The sequence below is a fragment of the Chiloscyllium plagiosum genome, chromosome 3 (assembly GCF_004010195.1).
Source record: "Chiloscyllium plagiosum isolate BGI_BamShark_2017 chromosome 3, ASM401019v2, whole genome shotgun sequence".
Classification (NCBI taxonomy): domain Eukaryota; kingdom Metazoa; phylum Chordata; class Chondrichthyes; order Orectolobiformes; family Hemiscylliidae; genus Chiloscyllium; species Chiloscyllium plagiosum.
The window spans coordinates 98,339,931-98,359,429 of NC_057712.1; the positions used below are offsets into that span (position 1 = coordinate 98,339,931).

At 41.4% G+C, this 19,499-nt stretch overlaps 1 protein-coding gene across 1 annotated transcript in view; it reads left to right on the forward strand.

Moving 5' to 3' along the window:
* Positions 1 to 19,499, forward strand: part of ube3d (ubiquitin protein ligase E3D) — a 164,224-nt gene that overhangs the window by 27,630 nt on the left and 117,095 nt on the right. Inside the window, exons 6-7 of the mRNA XM_043686945.1 lie at positions 3,577 to 3,655; positions 4,997 to 5,105. Coding sequence (XP_043542880.1) covers positions 3,577 to 3,655; positions 4,997 to 5,105 — 188 coding nt within the window. The remainder of the gene's footprint in view (positions 1 to 3,576; positions 3,656 to 4,996; positions 5,106 to 19,499) is intronic.

Sequence of the window (19,499 nt, forward strand, 5' to 3'; positions counted from 1 at the left end):
CTCCTCCCTGACCTATCACCTTCATCCCCTCCCCCACTCACCTATTGTACTCTATGCTACTTTCTCCCCACCCCTCACCCTCCTCTAGCTTCTCTCTCCACGCTTCAGACTCTCTGCCTTTATTCCTGATGAAGGGTTTTTGCCCGAAACGTCGATTTCGCTGCTTCTTGGTTGCTGCCTGAACTGCTATGGTTGAGGACAAGGCAACAGCCCACCACTTTGGTACTTCATTTTAAATTGAGCTGAATAGCTTGACTGGGTTCTCTCTGTTTCCTATCCAAATTTGTTTTAGTGGGTGGAGACTGAAGGCACAGAGTATCATTTTTGATTCTAGTCGCATTGTAAGGACCCAAATGCCCGGAACTGAGGAATCAGTTCTGAAGAAGGGTCACTGGACCTGAAACGTGAACTCCGCTTTCTCTCCACAGATGCTGCCAGGCCTGCTGAGTTCTTCCTGCAATTTCTGTCTTTGAGGCTGCTCTTCCCATTGTGTCAGCTCTTTGAGCAAGCTGTCCGACATAGTCCCACACCTATGTTTTTTAAACCCATAGTGCAGTGCATTATACCTTGTCATTTAGAAGTTCCTGTAGGATCTGCCTTCACCTCCCTTTCAGTTAGCATGTTCAAGGTGTGTGTGTATGTATGTATGTGTGTGTGTATGTATATGTGTGTGTGTGTGTATATATATTTTAACTCGCTGACCTCTTGTCAGTGACCCATTACCAGAGGAAAATACTTGCATTATATTTGTTTTCACTTCTTCATTCACTGGTTTGAGCTGCATATGTTGCCCATCCCTTATGGTACTGAGGAAGCCGTGGTGAACTGGTGTAGTCCGGGTGATGTAGCAACACCTATGGGGTGTTAGAGTGGGATTTCCAGGATTTTCACTGAGCAACATGAAGGAACTTATAAAAATCCTTTTTTTGAATCTCTCTCCCCTTGACCTTAAAGGGACAAGGTCAGTGCTACCTGAACCTTTTCCCGAACTTGACCCCCATTGTAATGCTTGAGAATTGATGTAAATCCAGAACTGAATGTGGGGTCTTGGTGGCAGGTTGAGTAGGGGGTGGAGATATGTGGGTTGCAGTGGTTTTGAACACTCGGATGTAGCCTCAGAGCTGGGAGTTGTGTGTCTGTCTACATCAGTGCCAATCCAAGAACTGTCTTGGCAGAGTTACCATGGATATCTCTGAACTAGACTGATTGTCCCTGTTTAGGAACATCTATACAAGATCCTCAGAAGTAGGATAGGAGTATGTCAGTCAGTCCATTGGGACATTCAGTAAGATCATAATTGATCTGATAATGGACTGCTTGACTATGCCTTATATCCTTGAGAAATCAACACCAGTGAGAAATATGACAAGATGGTACCAGAGCTTGGCGACTCTTGCGAGCAGATCTCACTCTTACATATCTTACCCTGATGCACTTTGAATGGTATGATCTGCTTGTATAGCATGTAAAGCAACACTTTTCACTGTATCTCGCTACATCCGACAACAATAAATAATCAAAATCAAATCTGCAGTCAATGTTTTCAATTGCCCAGTCTCCACTGCTCTCTAGAAAAAAGGATTTCACAGACGACTGAACCTCTGAGAGAAGATATCTCTCTGCATCTCCATCTTATATGGGAGTGTCTTTATTTTGAAACAGTACCTCCTAATCTTTGATCACCCTAAGGGAAAATGCCCTCTCAGCATTTATTTTGTCATCTAATCACCTTTCATCTTTTAAATTCCAATGAGTCGACGTGGATGAGTTAGATCAAAGGGTTTGTTTCCGTGCTGTACAACTATGGCTCTGAGTACAGGCCCAACTCACTCAATCTTGAATGTTCAGAGGTGAGCTCAGAGTTTTCAGGATTGTGTGATATTTTCGTGGAGAGAAAGAAAATTCTGTCTGGCATGTGGGTCATTAACTAAAGGTCAGAGATTCCAATTTATCGGGGAAATTCTGAAGTCGTGTATCCGTATTACCTGCTCTTTAGTGATGTGATCATTTCTTTGTATCTGATTTTCACTGGATGACAGGAAATAAGGAGAAAGTGAGGGTCATAGAGGAGAAAAGCAGCAGATTTGACATTAAACCGAAAGATTTGTGGCCTATTTTCACTTTCCAATTTAAGTAATGGAAAATTGACATTTATAATTTTCCAATTCAAAGGGAAATTCTTAAATTTGTAAAGACTGGGAAGATATTGAATTTACAATTTCCTCTTTTGTTTATGTCACTTGTCGATGTAAGTTATCAGGTTCTGAAGATTTGTCTACCTGAAGCCCTATTATTTTCTACACTGCTGCCTTGTTAGCAAATTAAATACAAGTTCGTCCCAAAACTTTCAGTTCATGTTTGCCTTTTGTTCATTATCCAATAATGTCTCTCCTATTTTAATACATCCACAGACAACTACACTACACCTTTTCTTTTTAAATATATCTTCTCCTGTTGGCCCTGTTATTCCCGGACAGATTTTCTCATTTCATAACTTCCTTTGTTGTTTTTTGTGTCTCTCCCGTTCTCCTGGATGAAATATAAGGAGATACATAGAATCAATAATAGATGCATAAAAAGATTGTGAAGAGAAATACGGTGGATATATCAAAGTGGACAGCAAGTTTTTTGCAGTGCAAGTTAGAAGTGTTTTGCTGCTTTACAGTGTTTGAATGCTCTTCATTATTTTTATCAATGCAGTTATACTGAGATGGTTCTGGTTTTAAAGTCTTCATCTGCATTCAATGATTTGTGGACTCAATTAAATTATGTAGCTTGGCAGACTTGGCCCTGCTTTCGAAGTGAATGTTGAGTTATTCACCACTGTATCCAGATGCATTTTTTGTGTAGGAATGGATTGCATGCTGAGATAAAGAATGAACTATTGGTGTGGTGTGTGTTAGCTCTCACTGAAAACCCCTTGAGCCTGATTTCATCTCCATGTGTGGATCAGTTTTGTCCAGATTAAACCTCTCCCCTTGTGTTTTTGAGAAGCAGTCTGAGTAGCTGGAGGGAGGGGTCCTGAGGGCAGTGTAACTCACAGGCCTACATCCAGTGTAGGGCAGAGATTTGGACCTAACTCAGAAATCTCTCTTTAAGGCATGGTTTGGAGACGCCAGTGTTGGACTGGGGTGTACAATTTATTTAGAAGCACTAGCTTTCGGAGCGCTGATGAAGGAGCAGTGCTTCTGTCCAACGTGTTAGGCTATAACCTGGTGTTGTGTGATTTTTAACTCTTTAAGACAGGCAGTCCTTCTTAAATTCTTTGCAGACAGTCTTGGGTCGGGTGCAGTGTATGGGATTTGAGGAATGCATTATATTTAATATATCTCTTTTAGTGCATGTGCTTTTAATCGTCAATCTCAAAACTGGATATTTTTAATTTTAAAAGATGTTTTCCTTATTAATTTAGACTTTATGATCAATATAACGATAGATCCTGGAAGTTGTACTATAAGCATGACTAAAAAGACATGAGCGCACCTGACAATTTAACTTGTTTTCAAGTGATGTGTAAAGCAAACAGATCTGAACCAATTCCATTACATTGCAAATGTTTGAATTATTTTCTTACAGATACTATTAAATTTTATATCACCGAGGTGCTGGTCCAACCCTTGACAAGTAAAGTTTTGAAAAGACAGATACATGAAAGGTAATGTTTCTTCACATTGATAATTCCAACATGTATCTATGATCATCATATTAACCTTTGGCATTGATGATGACTGACAGCTTTAACTCTAGTACTGACCACTATAATCAAGCATTACAGTTTTAATAATTAGAAGAAATAGAATCTTCTCTCATGTAATGAGCCAGCTATGTAGCCCCACAGACCCTTTTTGGAATTGGTGGGGGTGGGGGGGGGTTGAACATAATTCTTTTTCTCGATGTCTACATTTTTATTTTCAAGAACTACTTTTGGTGTTCAGAAGCTCTTTCTTTATTCTCACTAACTCTTTGTTAGGTAATGCTGCCACATATGAACATTACAGTCTATGTTTATATTGATGTAAGGATATTTAGAATGAGGTGAGACAGAATTAGAAGAATGTCCTTAAAATCATCTCCACTGCATGAAATGTAAAGCCACAGCGCAAGGAAAGCAATAACTTTCTAGATACTTCAGTATTGAAATTGGCACAAGACAGCTAACTTAAGTTAGCTACAAAAGTTTAAAAACAAACTTGCGCTATCACCGTAATCTGTTTTCTGTGGATTGGTGAGATCACAGCTAAATATTTGCACATTTCTCACTAAAAGAGTCACAATGCCTCAGGTAATTCTCAGGTATCTGAGATACCTTGAGATATGACAACACATAAATGAAAATCTTTATGAAATAAACCTGCTCAGTATTAAATTATCCATTTGGTACACAATTCATTCCAATGACATCCACTGTTCTTTTGTGGAAAAGTTAAAAACTTGGCTGTCCCTTCTTTTATGCGCCCCCTTTCCCTCCTTTTGAAATCTCTTTCTCTGTCTCCTCTCCTCTGCTCTCCTCACCTCTCTCTCTCTGCCCCCCCATCCTCTCTCTCTCTCTCTCTCTCTCTGTCTGTCTCTTTTCCCTCCTCTTTTTTTTCCTCTCCCCCACCCCCTGCCCCCATGACTTCTCCACATTTTGGCCCCTTCTCCAGTCCTGGCATTGCTTCTCCTTCCACCCATACTCTGCAGCATTCCCCCTGGCAGCCTGATGACTTGCTGCCACTCATCTTTCTGCTGCTTCAATCACAGGCTGTATTTGTTGTGAAGGGTTCAAAGTTTACACATGAGAACCAGCCTGTGATTGGAAGTGACTTTTGTGTAGTTATTTAGTGGACTTTTGGGTGTGAATCTACCTGTCTCCACCCACCCACGACCCACTCCATGCATCGAAGAGATTTTGATATCATCCTGGTGCATCCTACCCTAGCTTGAATTATCATCTTCTGGTGGCGCAGTAAATAGAAAGAGTTCACTGATTGAAATGTAGCTTTAAATTTTTCTTTAGATCTTGGTTTGTGGAGACTGTGGTTGCTGGCCGGCTGAAGGAGTTTTCAACTGCTCAGTGTAGCTTCAGATTCTGTATTCAAGGGCATGACGGAAAAACTTATATTCTGGTAAGAATCCTTTTTACAGGGTGTTACACAATAAGGACATGTCTGCTTATTACTCAGACAGCTTTTAGTGTTTATGAAATGCCAGGAGTTGATCCTACATTGCATTATAAAGTTGCAAATTGATTATTTTACTGAGGATCGACAGTACGTTGCCTTTCAAATATCACCTCTAGATGGCAGAGTTTGAGCATGTATTTAAGAGCAATTAATGGATCGGATTTTGTACACAATTTGTCTTAGTCCTCTTACTGTCCTTGAGAAACACCGTCTCTAAAGTGATGTGGCAAACATTTTGTGTCTCATTAATTAGCATTTTCAGACTGTCACTTTCGATGTGTGTGTGGTAAAACGTTGATCTTTCAGGATACCTCCATGTACTTTGATTAATATTCTTCCTGATCCTGTTTGTAGGGAAGAGTCATATACTGTGCCTGACATTTAAAAATAATTGATCACTGCAATAATAGTTAAACCTTTCTGGTATATTTTAAGTAACCTGTCATTTCGTCTTCCCAATAATTGTATCCTCATGTGTAGCTCCTTTTGTTTTGGATCTATTCCACATTGCAACTTTGCTGCTGTGGAAGGGTGTCTTTGAGGCAACAGAAAAATAAGTGCAACCTATAATAGAGGAAATGCTGAATCCACACATCCTTTAAAACAGCAACTGTGTGATGGTTTATTGTGAATTTGTTGCTCCATGCACTTCTGTTATCACAAAATGAAATTGTGTAACATCAAGATAAGGTTGGAAACTTACCTACAGCTGAAATAATTTTGCTGTTTTCATCAAGATAAAATTGAATGTATAATATAGGGTGTGAAAGATCATGTTAGTTGTGAGCATTCCGAATGATCAGGGTAATGATGAGGTAATTGAGGAAACCTTTAATTCACCAGTTGGTGAATCAGTAGCCAGGAGCAATACATTTACAATCATTACCAAGGGAATGCAGCGAAAGATTAGGAATTCTTTCCATGCAAAAAAAACTATCGGAAACTGTGATGGATACACAAGATCCTAATTGTTTTTAATGGAAAATTGATTCGTATTTGAAAAATAAAAACTGGAAAGAGCATGGCAAAGTAATTAAGTGGGAAGGTCTTTCAGATAAACAGCATTGTTTGTATGTAAGTTAGCTCAGTGAGCTTAACTTAGATACTTATCATCAACCTGAGCTACAAATCATCTCAAAAATCATTAGAGTTCTTTGTGTTGATTGGACTTTTAGGTAGTATGATTAGAGCATTTTTAATGATTTAATTTAAGTGTCTGATGGGTTTGACTGGTGATTGGGACAAATGTTGGAGGTTTGTCTTTGAAATGAATTCTGTTGAGTTCATGACACAGACATTGAGCATGGTTTGTAAAAGGAACTAGTGGGATGAACAGGTTTACTTAGGCTTTTATTTCCTGAGTTTTACACTTTATGAGCTACTAATTGATTTTTCCACGTAACTTGTTGAAGAGGGCAGGGGATTTGGATCAGGAAGCAGACAAAGGCTGAGACTGGGCGGCACAGTGATGCAGTGGTTAGCACTGCTGCCTCACAACGCCAGAGATCTGGGTTCAGTTCCCGCCTCAGGCGACTCTCTGTGTGGAGTTTGTACATTCTCCCTTGTCTGCGTGGGTTTCCTCCGGGTGCTCCGGTTTCCTCCCACAGTCCAAAAATGTGCAGGTTAGGTGAATTGGCCATGCTAAATTGCCTGCAGTGTTAGGTGAGTGGGTAAATGTAGGAGGAGAAAGTGAGGACTGCAGATGCTGGAGATCAGAACTGAAAATGTGTTGCTGGAAAAGCACAGCAGGTCAGGCAGCATCCAAGGAGCAGGAGAATTGACACACTTTCCTCATTCCTGAAGAAGGGCTCATGCCCGAAACGTCGATTCTCCTGCTCCTTGGTAAATGTAGGAGAATGGGTCTGGGTGGGTTGCTCTTCGGAGGGTCGGTGTGGACTAGTTTCCACGCTAAGTAATCTAATATGTAATCTAATTGGGAGTTAGACTTTCAAGGGAAAAGAGGACATGGTATTAAAAACAAAGGGCCTTTCTTTATTGAAAATGTAAAACTTTGCTGTAATTGGCTCCGACTGTGGTTGGTGTGTGGTACCACTTGAATAGCAAATACAGAGTGTCATAGGTTCCCTACTAAATTAAAGTTACACTGATTCAAAAGTTTTAATAATAATAATAATCAAGATTGAACCTCTGATTATTGAGCAGCACACATTTAGGGATAGGCTTTCCAAGAACATTGTAGGATGTATTAGAGTTTTCAGGAACAGGGAAAGGTTTTAAGGTTTTTCAAAACTATTAACTGATCAATTTCCATGTCACTATAATGCAGAATCCTTTAGCTCCATAAACCACATTAATTGCCTCTGAAATCCATTAGCCTGATTCACCTCAGTGGCTAATGTTAGTTAATGGTTAATATCTCTGACCATTTGGATGGAAAATTTCCACCTGACTTTCTAACCCTCTCCCACTCCCCACTGCCCCTCCCCCACCCTCTGTTCCCACCGCACCTCACTACATTTTGTAATTTCCTTATTTCAGACTCTTATATTTGAAGTTTTTATCTGAGTGAACAATTTGACCTTTTGAACTTTGCTTGTTGATTTTCATTAAGTAGTTTAATATTTGTTTGGGATTGGAGATGATTTTCATTTCATTTTTATTAAAGGTAGTTGCTCATGCTGATAGTGGTGATGTTTGGACATTATTATGCATATCTCGGTAACAGTGTATAAACACTCTGGTTGTATCAGTGATGTATAAATCTAGGCTGGTCCAGTCTTTATGACCACTTCTTATTATTTCATCCAAGTATTTCATTAATTTAGAATTATTGATGCAATGAGACTTGGCTGCACATTGATGTCATGTGCTCCTCGAAAAGGATATCACACCAAGGGGGAAAAAAGTAAGCAACGTTTCAGTGGTATAATGGCATAATGAGAGTGGGAAAGGTCAGATTGGAACCCTATTGCTTTTGTGTTCTTACAACATTTTGAATCAATGGACTGAATCCTAATGAAAAGTATGGCTTGTTGACAATACATGTTGCCAATAATGCACAAGTTAAATATCAGTTTCTGGGAATTAAGTGTTGCTGTGAGATTAAAAATTTGTGGTTGGGTCAGAAATCCAGAGTGCATAGTTTCCTGAATATCATGCAGAATCTAACATCGATGACTTGGTGGTGGCGAATGGAAAGATTGTGGGTCTTGCATAGTGTTGCTCATTCGGTCTGGTTGAAGCATTTCTGCCTTTTTGCATTGACAGGCAGGACAGAAGGGGCAGTCATCTCATGGATTCAGCTCCTTTTTCCTCTTTTTAAGCTGCGAATTTTCCTGAGCCTTGAGAAACCCAGTGATTTAAAATAAAGTGACGAACAAAATGGAGACCTGCAATCTCTCAATAATATTTAAAAGACCAGTCCCATTTATAACAAGTGGTTTACCCACTTCCCTTGGAGGTGGATAAGTTCACGTTAGTTTTATTTCTTTCTCGCATTTTCTTTTGTATTTTAACCTCTGCAATTTGAGCATTGAGGCGTAGCCCATTATTGCTGTAATTCTTATTACCTGGAAAAAATATTCCTCTGACAGAATTGTTTAACTTCGGTGTGAAGCCTGGACTCGATTATACCCAATATTTTAAAAACTCTGAAATGCCTGAAAGGAAACAATGCAAAATACCCAACAGGCTAGGATTAGTCTGTGGCTGCAGACCATAGATTCAGTCAGAGCTTGTAAAATGTGAACAATAATAATGCAGACATGCATGGGAAGTAGTGTAAAAACATCAAAATTGTTCGGGTCTTCATAGCGGGTGTGTTATTAGGATAAACATCAAGGGAAGGAGTGAGGCACTTGCCCCATTAGAATCATTGGGCAACATTCTGTGTTCCTGAATCCCCTCATGAATAGGTTGTGTTGCATGTTCAGCCCTCATTATATTGCTCTGGAAATGTTCTGGTTTCTGGGGGTGAAGGAGATGTGCACCAACGGGTTAGATAAATCCATGGCAGTACTGACTTACAATGTCAGTTTGTCACATTGTGAAACCTAACACAATAAATTCAGCTTCTATATCCATTGCGGTTTAATCTGTCAGTTTATACGCCAACACAAACTGTGGAGCAGAACAAGCTTGCTCTGCCAAACCTATAATTTGATTTAAGAAGGCACATCTTCTACACCAGCATATCATGTGTATAATTTTTCTTACTTTTTGTCGCATCAACAACTTAGCCATGAATTATATTTTTGTCCAGATTCATAAACAAATCCTCTTAGATTTTTTTTTGTTTAGCAGCACAGATGACCCAATTGTAATGCTAAATAGGGCAGTAAGAATAAACAAAAGAGTACATGTATTGCTGAAAAATGGAAGCTTGTGGTTTTAGAGTAAATTAGCTTTATTATGCACAGAGGTGGATGTTTCCTAGAATTGTTCACATTAAAGAGACGATTGCAGAGTTTATTTAGAAGATGATGTGTAAAAGTACACAGCAAAGGGTAAGGGAGAATTTGAGGAAGATTGAGGATTCATCCTGGACTCTTGAGTACAGGGTGGCAGAGATTTGGAGGATTCCCAGCATTGGATACATTATTTATATTGTTCTAGATTTTATGACAGTCATAAAGTGAAAGTGGAAACTGGCAGATAAATCTGGGGCTGTACTTTCAAATGCTGACAGGATGGAGACTGGGTGTAAGAGCGATTGTTTAAAAATTGTAGAGCCAGAGGGTGTCCCTGAATGAACTCGGTGGACTTTTACCAGCAAGCTAGCAGATTGTATTTCCTTTCTGTTGTTAGTCCACAAATGACTATATTAATATTGGAAGTAAATTCATGTTTGGACTTAAATGCATCAGCTTATTCTATGCTATTTTCATTGTCCCATTACCATTACACTTGTCCCTGACAGCGTTTCATTTCATTCATCAGGTGAAAGCTGGCAGTGGACTAGGTTGTTAAAATTGAACTGTGGTAGTTCACATGTCAGTTCCTGTGCAAGGAAATTTTAATGTATCGCTGATTTTACTTTGATCTATCCATCGGGATGAAATATGGGTGGTTGGCACATTTGGAAATGGAATGAAATGCATTGTTTTGCTTTCATTAATTCCAGCTAATTTCTGAAGCACCTCATGTATTGGTGCACTGTAAGATTTAGGATTGTGACTACCGTTATAAGACACCAAACTATCAAATTCATGAAAGGGAAATCACAGCGGAAAAATCCTAATCAAAACACCCAATCACAGAGGCAGTAACTCAGAATCTGTGCAGAGATCTGTAGTTTAGGGTTTGCCCCGCTCTTCTGATCAGTCTGAGCAAGGTTGAGGGAAATTTTCAATGCTAACTGAAGTCTTTACACACTGAATGATGTTTTCAGCTTGTGGGAACTACAGCTCCATAAACACCGTCCATAAATCCGAGAAGCTGCTTTTCAAGTCTGCTGGCCTTTTATTACGAATCTGAAGTCACAGATCTGAAACGTTCACTCTCTCTCCATCTATGCTACCAAACCCGGTGACTATTTCATACATTCTCTGTTTTTATTTTGAATTGGGATTATTTTGAGAAGTAAATTAGTTCCAGCATCATTTTTAGATTAGATTCCTTACAGATTAGATTAGATTCCTTACAGTGTGGAAACAGGCCCTTCGGCCCAACCAGTCCACACCGACCCTCCGAAGAGTAACCCACCCAGAACCATTTCCCTCCTAAAACTGGAGCAAACCCACACAGACACAGGGAGAATGTGCAAACTCCACACAGACAGTCACCCGAGGCTAGACTCGAACCTGGGGCCCTAATGCTGTGAGGCAGCAGTGCTAACCACTGAGCCACCGTGCCGCATGACTAAACAAACAAGATTTCCCTCCTAAAACTGGAGCAAACCCACACAGACACAGGGAGAATGTGCAAACTTCACACAGACAGTCACCCGAGGCTAGACTCGAACCTGGGGCCCTAATGCTGTGAGGCAACAGTGCTAACCACTGAGCCACCGTGCCGCATGACTAAACAAACAAGTCTGGCAATAATATCAGTGACCCCGATCCCAAGAAGAAGAGAGCCTGTAAAAGGTAAAAGGAGAGATTTTTAAGCTAATCTGTACAGCTCAAGTGTATCATTGTTTTGATGCTTTAGCTGTGAGATTGTGTTTTTATTCACATTCAGCGAGTGACATCACTCAAAAGGGCATCAGAACTAGGAGCAGGAGTAAACTTTTGAGTCCGTTATGCTTATTCTTCCACTAAATATGATCGTAGCTAGTCTTCTTCCTTCATGTTCCTGCCCTCTTGCTTTGATTCCAAGACACTCAAAATCTTACTCTCTTAACCTTAAGTATATTTAATATATTCACCAATACATTCACAACCCTCTGGGAAAGACAATTCCAATGATTCATGACTCAAGAGCGAAGAAAGGTTTCATCGTCTTAGATGAGTCTGATAAAAGTCTGATTGAAGAAATTAAACTGAATGGTGCACCTGACATTGACAGAATGGTAATGCTGTGCACAGCCCTGTTGATTCTGCAGATCCTCCTTACCAGTATCTGGGAGCCTGTGCCAAATTCGGCAGCACTGCTCAACAGACTAGTCAAGGAACAACCTGTTTCAGTCCATCTCCTGCAATCGCACCTTTCAGCATGCAGGGGGCAGTGGAAGTACCTTAAGGTGCAAAGCCAGGACACATGGCTCTAGGGGACCACAACTCTTGGGTTGGGGTTTGTGGTGCTGCTATGTTTAGGTCATCAGGGATCGGGCCCTGTGATTTCTGCTCATGGTCATGATTTACAGGCAATGTTCCAGACTCTTCCATCACCATCCCTCAGTTTGCCCCATACCCCTGTCAAGGCAGATCCACCAGGGATGGCTGCCCACTGGTATACAGTCGAGAAGGAGTTGCCCTGAGAGTCCTCAACGTTTAGTCTGGACCCCATTCTACATCATGAAGTCAGATCAAACAGGGACAAGGAAATCTCCTGTTGTTGCCATTTACTACCCACCCATCCCTGGGCAGATGACTCAGTGCTTCTCCATGTTGGACCCTATTTGGAGGCATCACTGAGCGTTGCAAAGATGCAGAATGTACTCTGGGTGGCAAATCTCCGTGTCCACCACCAAGAGTCTCTTGGTAATGCCTCTACTGACTGAGCTCACTGAGTCCTAAAATGACATTGCCGCTAGACTGGGTCTGTGGCCAGTGGTGAGGGAACAAACAAGAAGGAAAAACATACTGTCCACGATGGTATAAGTAACCACATACCAATGCATGGTCCTTGGAGATGAAGTCCTGCCTTCACATCTTGTATCTCAGGTCCGGGCATGCATTAGGCACTGTGGGCCATCAATGGCAGCAGAGTTGTGCTCCAGCATAATCTGCAACTCGTGGCCCACCATAACCCCCACCCAACCATTACCATCAAGCCAGGGGATCGACTCTGGTTCAGTGGAGAGTTCAGGAGCAGCACCGGGTATACCTAAAAATGAGCTGCCAATCTGGTGAACCTGTAACACCAGGCTCCTGCCATGTCAAACAGCATAAACAGCAATTTGATGAATGCTTCAACCATATTAGTGTCACCCCAGCTAACACCTTCCATGCTCACTCTGTCATTGGCCAACACAGTGCATACCATCTACAAGATGCATGACAATCCCCTGAATCCTCAGACCGCCTAACTCCTTAGACAGCACCTTCCAAAACTCTAGCGTCTACCACTAGGAAGCTCAAGGGCAGTCAATATATAGGAACACCATCACCTGTAGCTTTCCCTGCAAGCTATACACTAGTTTGATCTAAAAATATATCGCTGGTTCTTCACTGTTGCTGTGTCAAAATCCTCCTTAACAACACTTGGGATGTACCAACATGAAGTGGTCTTCACAGCAGTTCAAGAAGGCATCTCACCACAACCTTTTCCAGGGCAATAGCAATGGGTACTGAATAAATAAATATTGGCCCAACCAGCATAATAAACAAATCCCATAAACAAATTAAAATCAGCCGACATCATTGGCCCCTTCTGAGTTTGTACCCGTGTTAGGAGCTTACAAACATACGTATTAGGAGCAGAAATGGGCCATTCGGCCCCTCAAGGTTACTCCTGCATTTGGTAAGATCATGGCTGATCTGGTTATTACACATTCATGCCTACCTACCATGTACTTTCACCCCTTCCTTGTGAAGAATCCATCTACCTCTGTCCTAAATCAATTCAAAGACTTTGTTCTACTATTGAGGAGAATGTCAAAGACTCAATACTCTGGATGTAAATTTGCTCACTGAGCTGGAAGGTTCATTTTCAGACTTTTCCTCACGATACTAGGTAACATCATCAGTGACCCTCCAGTGAAGCACTGGTGTTATATCCCGCTTTCTATTTATGTGTTTCGGTTTCCTTGGGTTGGTGATGTCATTTCCTGTGTTGGTGATATCACTTCTTGTTCTTTTTCTCAGAGGGTGGTAGATGGGGTCCAAGTCGATGTGTTAGTTGGTAGAGTTCTGGTTGGATACTCTGAGATACTCATGATTCTCTGAAAGAAAATTTCTCCTTGTCTCTATCTTCAGTGGTGACCTCTTATGCCTAAACTGTGACCACTTCCCCCCCACTCCACACACTCCCCAGTTCTTGTTTCTCCCAGAAAAGAAAATTTCATTGTCACATGCATCCTCAGGATTTTGTACTTTTCAATCAAGTCACCTCTTAATTTTTTAAATTCCAGCAGAAACTAACCTAGCCTGTCTAACCTTTCCTCGTAAGACAATCCACCGATTCCAAATATGTCAAATAAACCAGCTCTGATATGTCTCTAGCGTGCTTACATCCTTCCTTAAATAAGATTCATGGATATTTACAAAACTGAAGGCATTCGACCTAATGTGTTCACACCAGTCAACAGAGATCTGACACTAATTCCATTTTCCAGTTTTTGGCCCATTGCGCTGGAGCCTATGACAATGCAAGTAAATGGCCATATACTGCTTAAATATTAGAAGAACTTCTGACTCAACTACTCTTTCAGATAGAGAGCTCCAGACTCCTACCAGCCTTTGGAAAAAAAACTCATCGTTTCTTCTCTTAGGCTTTTCCTTCTAACATTTAACTCACGCCCTCTGGTCATTGACCCCTCTACTAATCAAAAAATGCTCGCTTATCTACCCCATCTATGCTCTGCATAAGGCCTCTGTAAGACCCCTCTCAACTTTTGCTGCTGCAAGGAAGACAGTCCCAGTCTATTCAGTTTTTACTTTAACTCAAACCTCCAGCCCTGGCACCATCTGGTGAATCTCCTCTACAAATGTCTTCTACAATTTGTTGGCTGGCCCTGCTACTTCAGGGATCAATGGATATTCAGACTAAGGTCCCTCTGATCTTCAGTATTTTTCAGGGTCCTATCATTCATTTTGTAATCCCATGCCTTGTTAGCTCTTCCCAAGAAAATTACTTCACATTGTTCTGGAATGAATTGGATTTCCCAGCTGACCAGTCCTTTGATAACCTCCTGCTTTGATAACCTTATTGCTATCCTCCTCATTACTCTGTCATCTGCTAACTTTTTGATTACTCTGACATTTAAATCCAGATCAATAATGTGCAACACAAAACAGCAAGGGTCTCAGCATCGAGCCCTGTGAAACTACACTGAAGAAAGACTTTCAGTCACAGAAACATACTTCTACTGTCCCACTCTGCTTCCTGCCTCTTGACTCCGTGACTCCCTCGTCAGGTCAACCCCCCCCACCAACCCAAACTCTACTCCCGGCACCTTCCCCTGCAACCGCAAGAAATGCAAAACTTGCGCCCACACTTCTCCCCCTTACTTCCCTCCAAGGCCCCAAGGGATCATTCCATATCCGTCACAAATTCACCTGCACCTCCACACACATCATTTACTGCATCCGCTGCACCCGATGTGGCCTCCTCTAAATTGGGGAGACAGGCTGCCTACTTGCAGAACGATTCAGAGAACACCTCTGGGACACCCGGACCAACCAACCCAACCACCCTGTGGCTCAACACTTTAACTCCCCCTCCCACTCCACCAAGGACATGCGGGTCCTTGGACTCCTCCATTGCCAGACCATAGCAACACGACGGTTGGAGGAAGAGCGGCTCATCTTTTGCCTAGGAACCCTCCAACCACAAGGGATGAACTCGGATTTCTCCAGTTTCCTCATTTCCCCTCCCCCCACATTGTCTCAGTCAAATCTCTCGAACTCAGCACCGCCTTGCTTATGCCCGAAACGTCGATTCTCCTGCTCCTTGGATGCTGCCTGACCTGCTTTTCCAGCAACATATTTTCAGCTCTGATCTCCAGCATCTGCAGTCCTCACTTTCTCCTCAAAGATTCCTGCCTCTTGGCCAAGTTTGGATCCAAAATGCCTTTAGCTTGGATTCCATCAGCTTTTTGATTTGATTTGATTTATTGTAGTCACATGTACCTATATACAGTGAAAAGCTTTGTTTTGTGAACATTACAGAGAGATCTTAGCTAACAAAGACATACGGATCATCGGGTGCTTAGACAGAGCGAGACATACAGGTTCGAACTGCACAGAAGTTGTGCAAAGCAAGATCAACATTACCAAGAGCAGACTATGATACATCTCATCCAGGCCACAGTTTCGGCTGCTAAATCCTCGGTCTATTTTAATTCCTTCTAATATTTCACAGTCTTCTACCCTGATGTTTTTACCTATGTCATCCACATTGATTGTGAAGACTGTGCATGGTATTCACTGAGTTTTCCGGGTAATTTAGGAATTACCTTGGTAGTCTGTAATGGGCCCTGCACTGCTGTGTGATTCCCTTGCTCTTCATGTATTTTAAAAACTCTTTTGGATTTTCCTTTATCCTACCTGCCAGTGCTTCCTCACGCATTCTCTTTGCATGCCTAATTTTCTTGTTAAGTTCCCCACTGCATTTTTATACTCTTCCAGGGACTCTGTTGAATTGAGATCACTGGATCTGTCTTATCTTTCCTAATCCTAACTTTTACATCCGTTGGTATCCAGGATTCTCTGGTCTTGGTCCTATCTTTTGTCTTGATGGGAACATATTTGTTTTGTGCTTACACTATTTCTCCTTGAATGCCTCCCACTACTCTGACACAACTTTATCTGCATGTAGTCGCTTCTAGTCCACTTGGGCCAAATTATTATCTTATTTTAGTAAAATTTGCCTTTCCCCAGTTTGGAGTTTATTCCCAACCCATCCTTATCCGTTTTCATACTATCTAAAATATAACTGAATAATGGCCACTAATTTCAAAAGGCTTCCGCACTGACACTCCTTCTACCTGCCTAGGCTCATTTCCGAATATTCGGTGCAAAATCCCCAATGCCAAGAAGATCAATACAGTGCACAGTATTCAAAACATGATCTCACCAGTGTTTTGTATAACTGAAGCATAACCTCCCTACTTTTGCATTCAATTCCCTTTGCAATGGAAAGTACCATTTTGTTAAATTTCCGCCGATTACCTGCAGACTATCCTTTTATGACTTGTGCCTGAGGACATCCAGATCTCTCGAAGCTCTGCAATCTCTCACTATTTAGATAATATGCTTTTTTTTATTCTTGCCAAAATTTCACACTTTCCCACCCTATACTCAGAGATCTTTGCCCACTAACTTAACATACCTGTATCCCTTTGTAGCCTCTCTTACATAAGTTATTTATCTACCTGTTTTGTCACAGCAAATATTGCAGCCATTTCTTTGATCCCTTCATATGAACCATTTGAATAAATTGTAAATTGCATGCACCTATCTCTCTCCATAACCAAGGTGAAAGTCACAGAATTGTGGTCACCATCACCAAAATGTTCACCCACTAACAAGCCCATCACTTGTCCCGGTTCATTATCGAGTATCAAATCCAATATGGCCTCCCCTCTGGTCGGACAATCTACATACTGAGTTAGAAAAGCTTCCTGGACACACTGCGCAAACACCGCCCCATCCAATCTACTTGATCTAAAGAGCTTCCAATCAATATTTGGGAAGTTGAAATCGCTCATGACTACTACCCTGTGGCTTCTGCACCTTTCCAAAATCTGTTTCCCAATCTGTTTCTCCACATCTCTGCTGCTATTGGGGGGCCTATAGTAAACACCCAACAAGGTGACTGCACCTTTCCTATTTCTGACTTCAGCCCATACTGCCTCCAAAGGCAGATCCCCCTCGAACTGCCTTTCTGCAGCCGTTATACCATTTCTAATTAGCAACGCCACCCCCCCTCCTTTTTTACCACCCTCCCTAATCTTACTGAAACATCTGTAACCAGGAACCTCCAACAACCATTCCTGTCCCTCTTCTATCCACATTTCCGTGATGGCCACAACATCATAGTCCCAGGTACCGATCCATGCCTTAAGTTCACCCACCTTATTTCTGATACTCCTTGCGTTGAAGTATACGCACTTGAACCCATCTCTGTGTCCGCAAGTATTCCCTGTCAGGGTTGTTTCTCGTATCCTCCACAGTGAAGACTGGTGCAAAATAAATGTTCATCTGCCATGCTTCCTCTTCCGTTATTAACTCCTTAGACTTATTTGCTGGCAGGCTAACATTCACTTTAACTCTTTTTTTTTAAAGGCTGATAAAAACTCTTACTATCAGCTTTTATATTTTCAGCTGGCTTTCTCTCCTTTTCTAATTTATTTCTCTTTATTAATCTCTTGGTCAATCCTTGCTGTTTGTTCATGTTTGGTGCAGTTCTCTGACTTGCTACTGACCATTGCACGATTTGATATGTTTTCTTTTGATATATTATATCTTTTGCTTTTTGACTTTACCACAGATGCTGTCTCCTTGGAGTCTTTCCTTTTTGTTGGAATGTACCTATTCTACATTTTCTGAAATATCCCTTTAAATGTTTGCCACTGCATCTCTATTGACCTATCCGTAACCCAGTTCACTTTCACTAGCTCTGATTTCTCATGATACGGGTAATCACTGTTATTAAATTTTAATATGCTAGCGGTGGACCCATCCTTCTCTCCCTCAAACTGAATGTAAAATTAAATCATTTTATGATCACTTCTGCCTAATGGCATCTTTACTGCGAAGTCAATAATTAATCGTGTCTCTTTGGATAATAAGGACGAGGATAGCCATCTCTCTGGTTGTCCCAGAATATGCAGCTATAAGAAAACATTCTGTGAACGTATCGAGCCTACCTTTGCCCATCTGAATTACCTAGTCTGTAAGGATGTTAACATCCCTCTTGAATATAGCTGCACTTTACTGCTAACTCACATGATTACTATATATTTACTATGATTAGATTACGTGGTTACTCTACACACTCTTACAAATGCCTTCATCATTTCCCTTACCTGCCTATAAAACTTCTACATCCCTGTTTCCTACAGTTAAGTCATTCCTCTCTATTGTGATCATACTTTATGAAAGAATAGAGCCAGTCCCTCCATCTCTTCCAAGTTCCTCTTTTTCCTAAAAGTCCCTGACTAGAAATAAACATTTGAATTGGGGGAGGATGATTATCATAAGATAGGACAGGATCTGGCCAAAGTGGACTGAGAATAACTACTTGTAGAAAAAATCTACATTTGCACTGGTGGAATCTTTCAAAAAGGTAAATGTGAAAGTACAGAGCCACCATTTTCCTGTAAAGGTGAAGATTGCGATCAAACTTCCAGAGATACATGGTCATCACATTGAGGATTCGATAAGGAAATGAGAGGAAGCTTATGGGTGATGAGGTGCTATGGGCCATCATTAGCAGCAGAATTCCAGTACCCTGGCACAATCTGTAACCTCAAGGCCTGGCTTATCCCATACTCAACCATTATCCTCGAATCAGGGGATTAACCCAGGTTCAATGGAGCGTGCAGGAGGATGTGCCAGGAGCAGTACCAGGCATACATAACAATGAGGCGCCAACCTGGTGAAGCTGTCCAACAGCATATCCAGCAAGTGATAGCCAGAGCTAAGCAACCCCTCAACCAGCCGATCAGATCTAACATCTGCAGTCCTGCCATATCCAATCATGAATGGTGGTGAGCAACTGAACAACTCACTGGAAGAGGAGGTTCTACAAATATCCCCATCGTCAACGATGGAAGAGCCCAGCACTTCCATCATTGCAAAGTGCATTCGCAGCCATCTTCAGCCAGAAGTGCCGAATAGATGATCCATCTTGGTCCCCTCCAGTGGTCCGAGACCAGGCTTCAGCCAATTCGATTCACTTCATGTGATATCACAGAATGGTTGGGGATTCTGGATAGTGCAAAGTCTACAGGACCTGACACCATTCCGACAATAGTGCTTCCAAATAAACCTGTTGGACTATAACCTGGTGTTGTGTGATTTTTAACTTTGTCTATCCCAGTCTAAC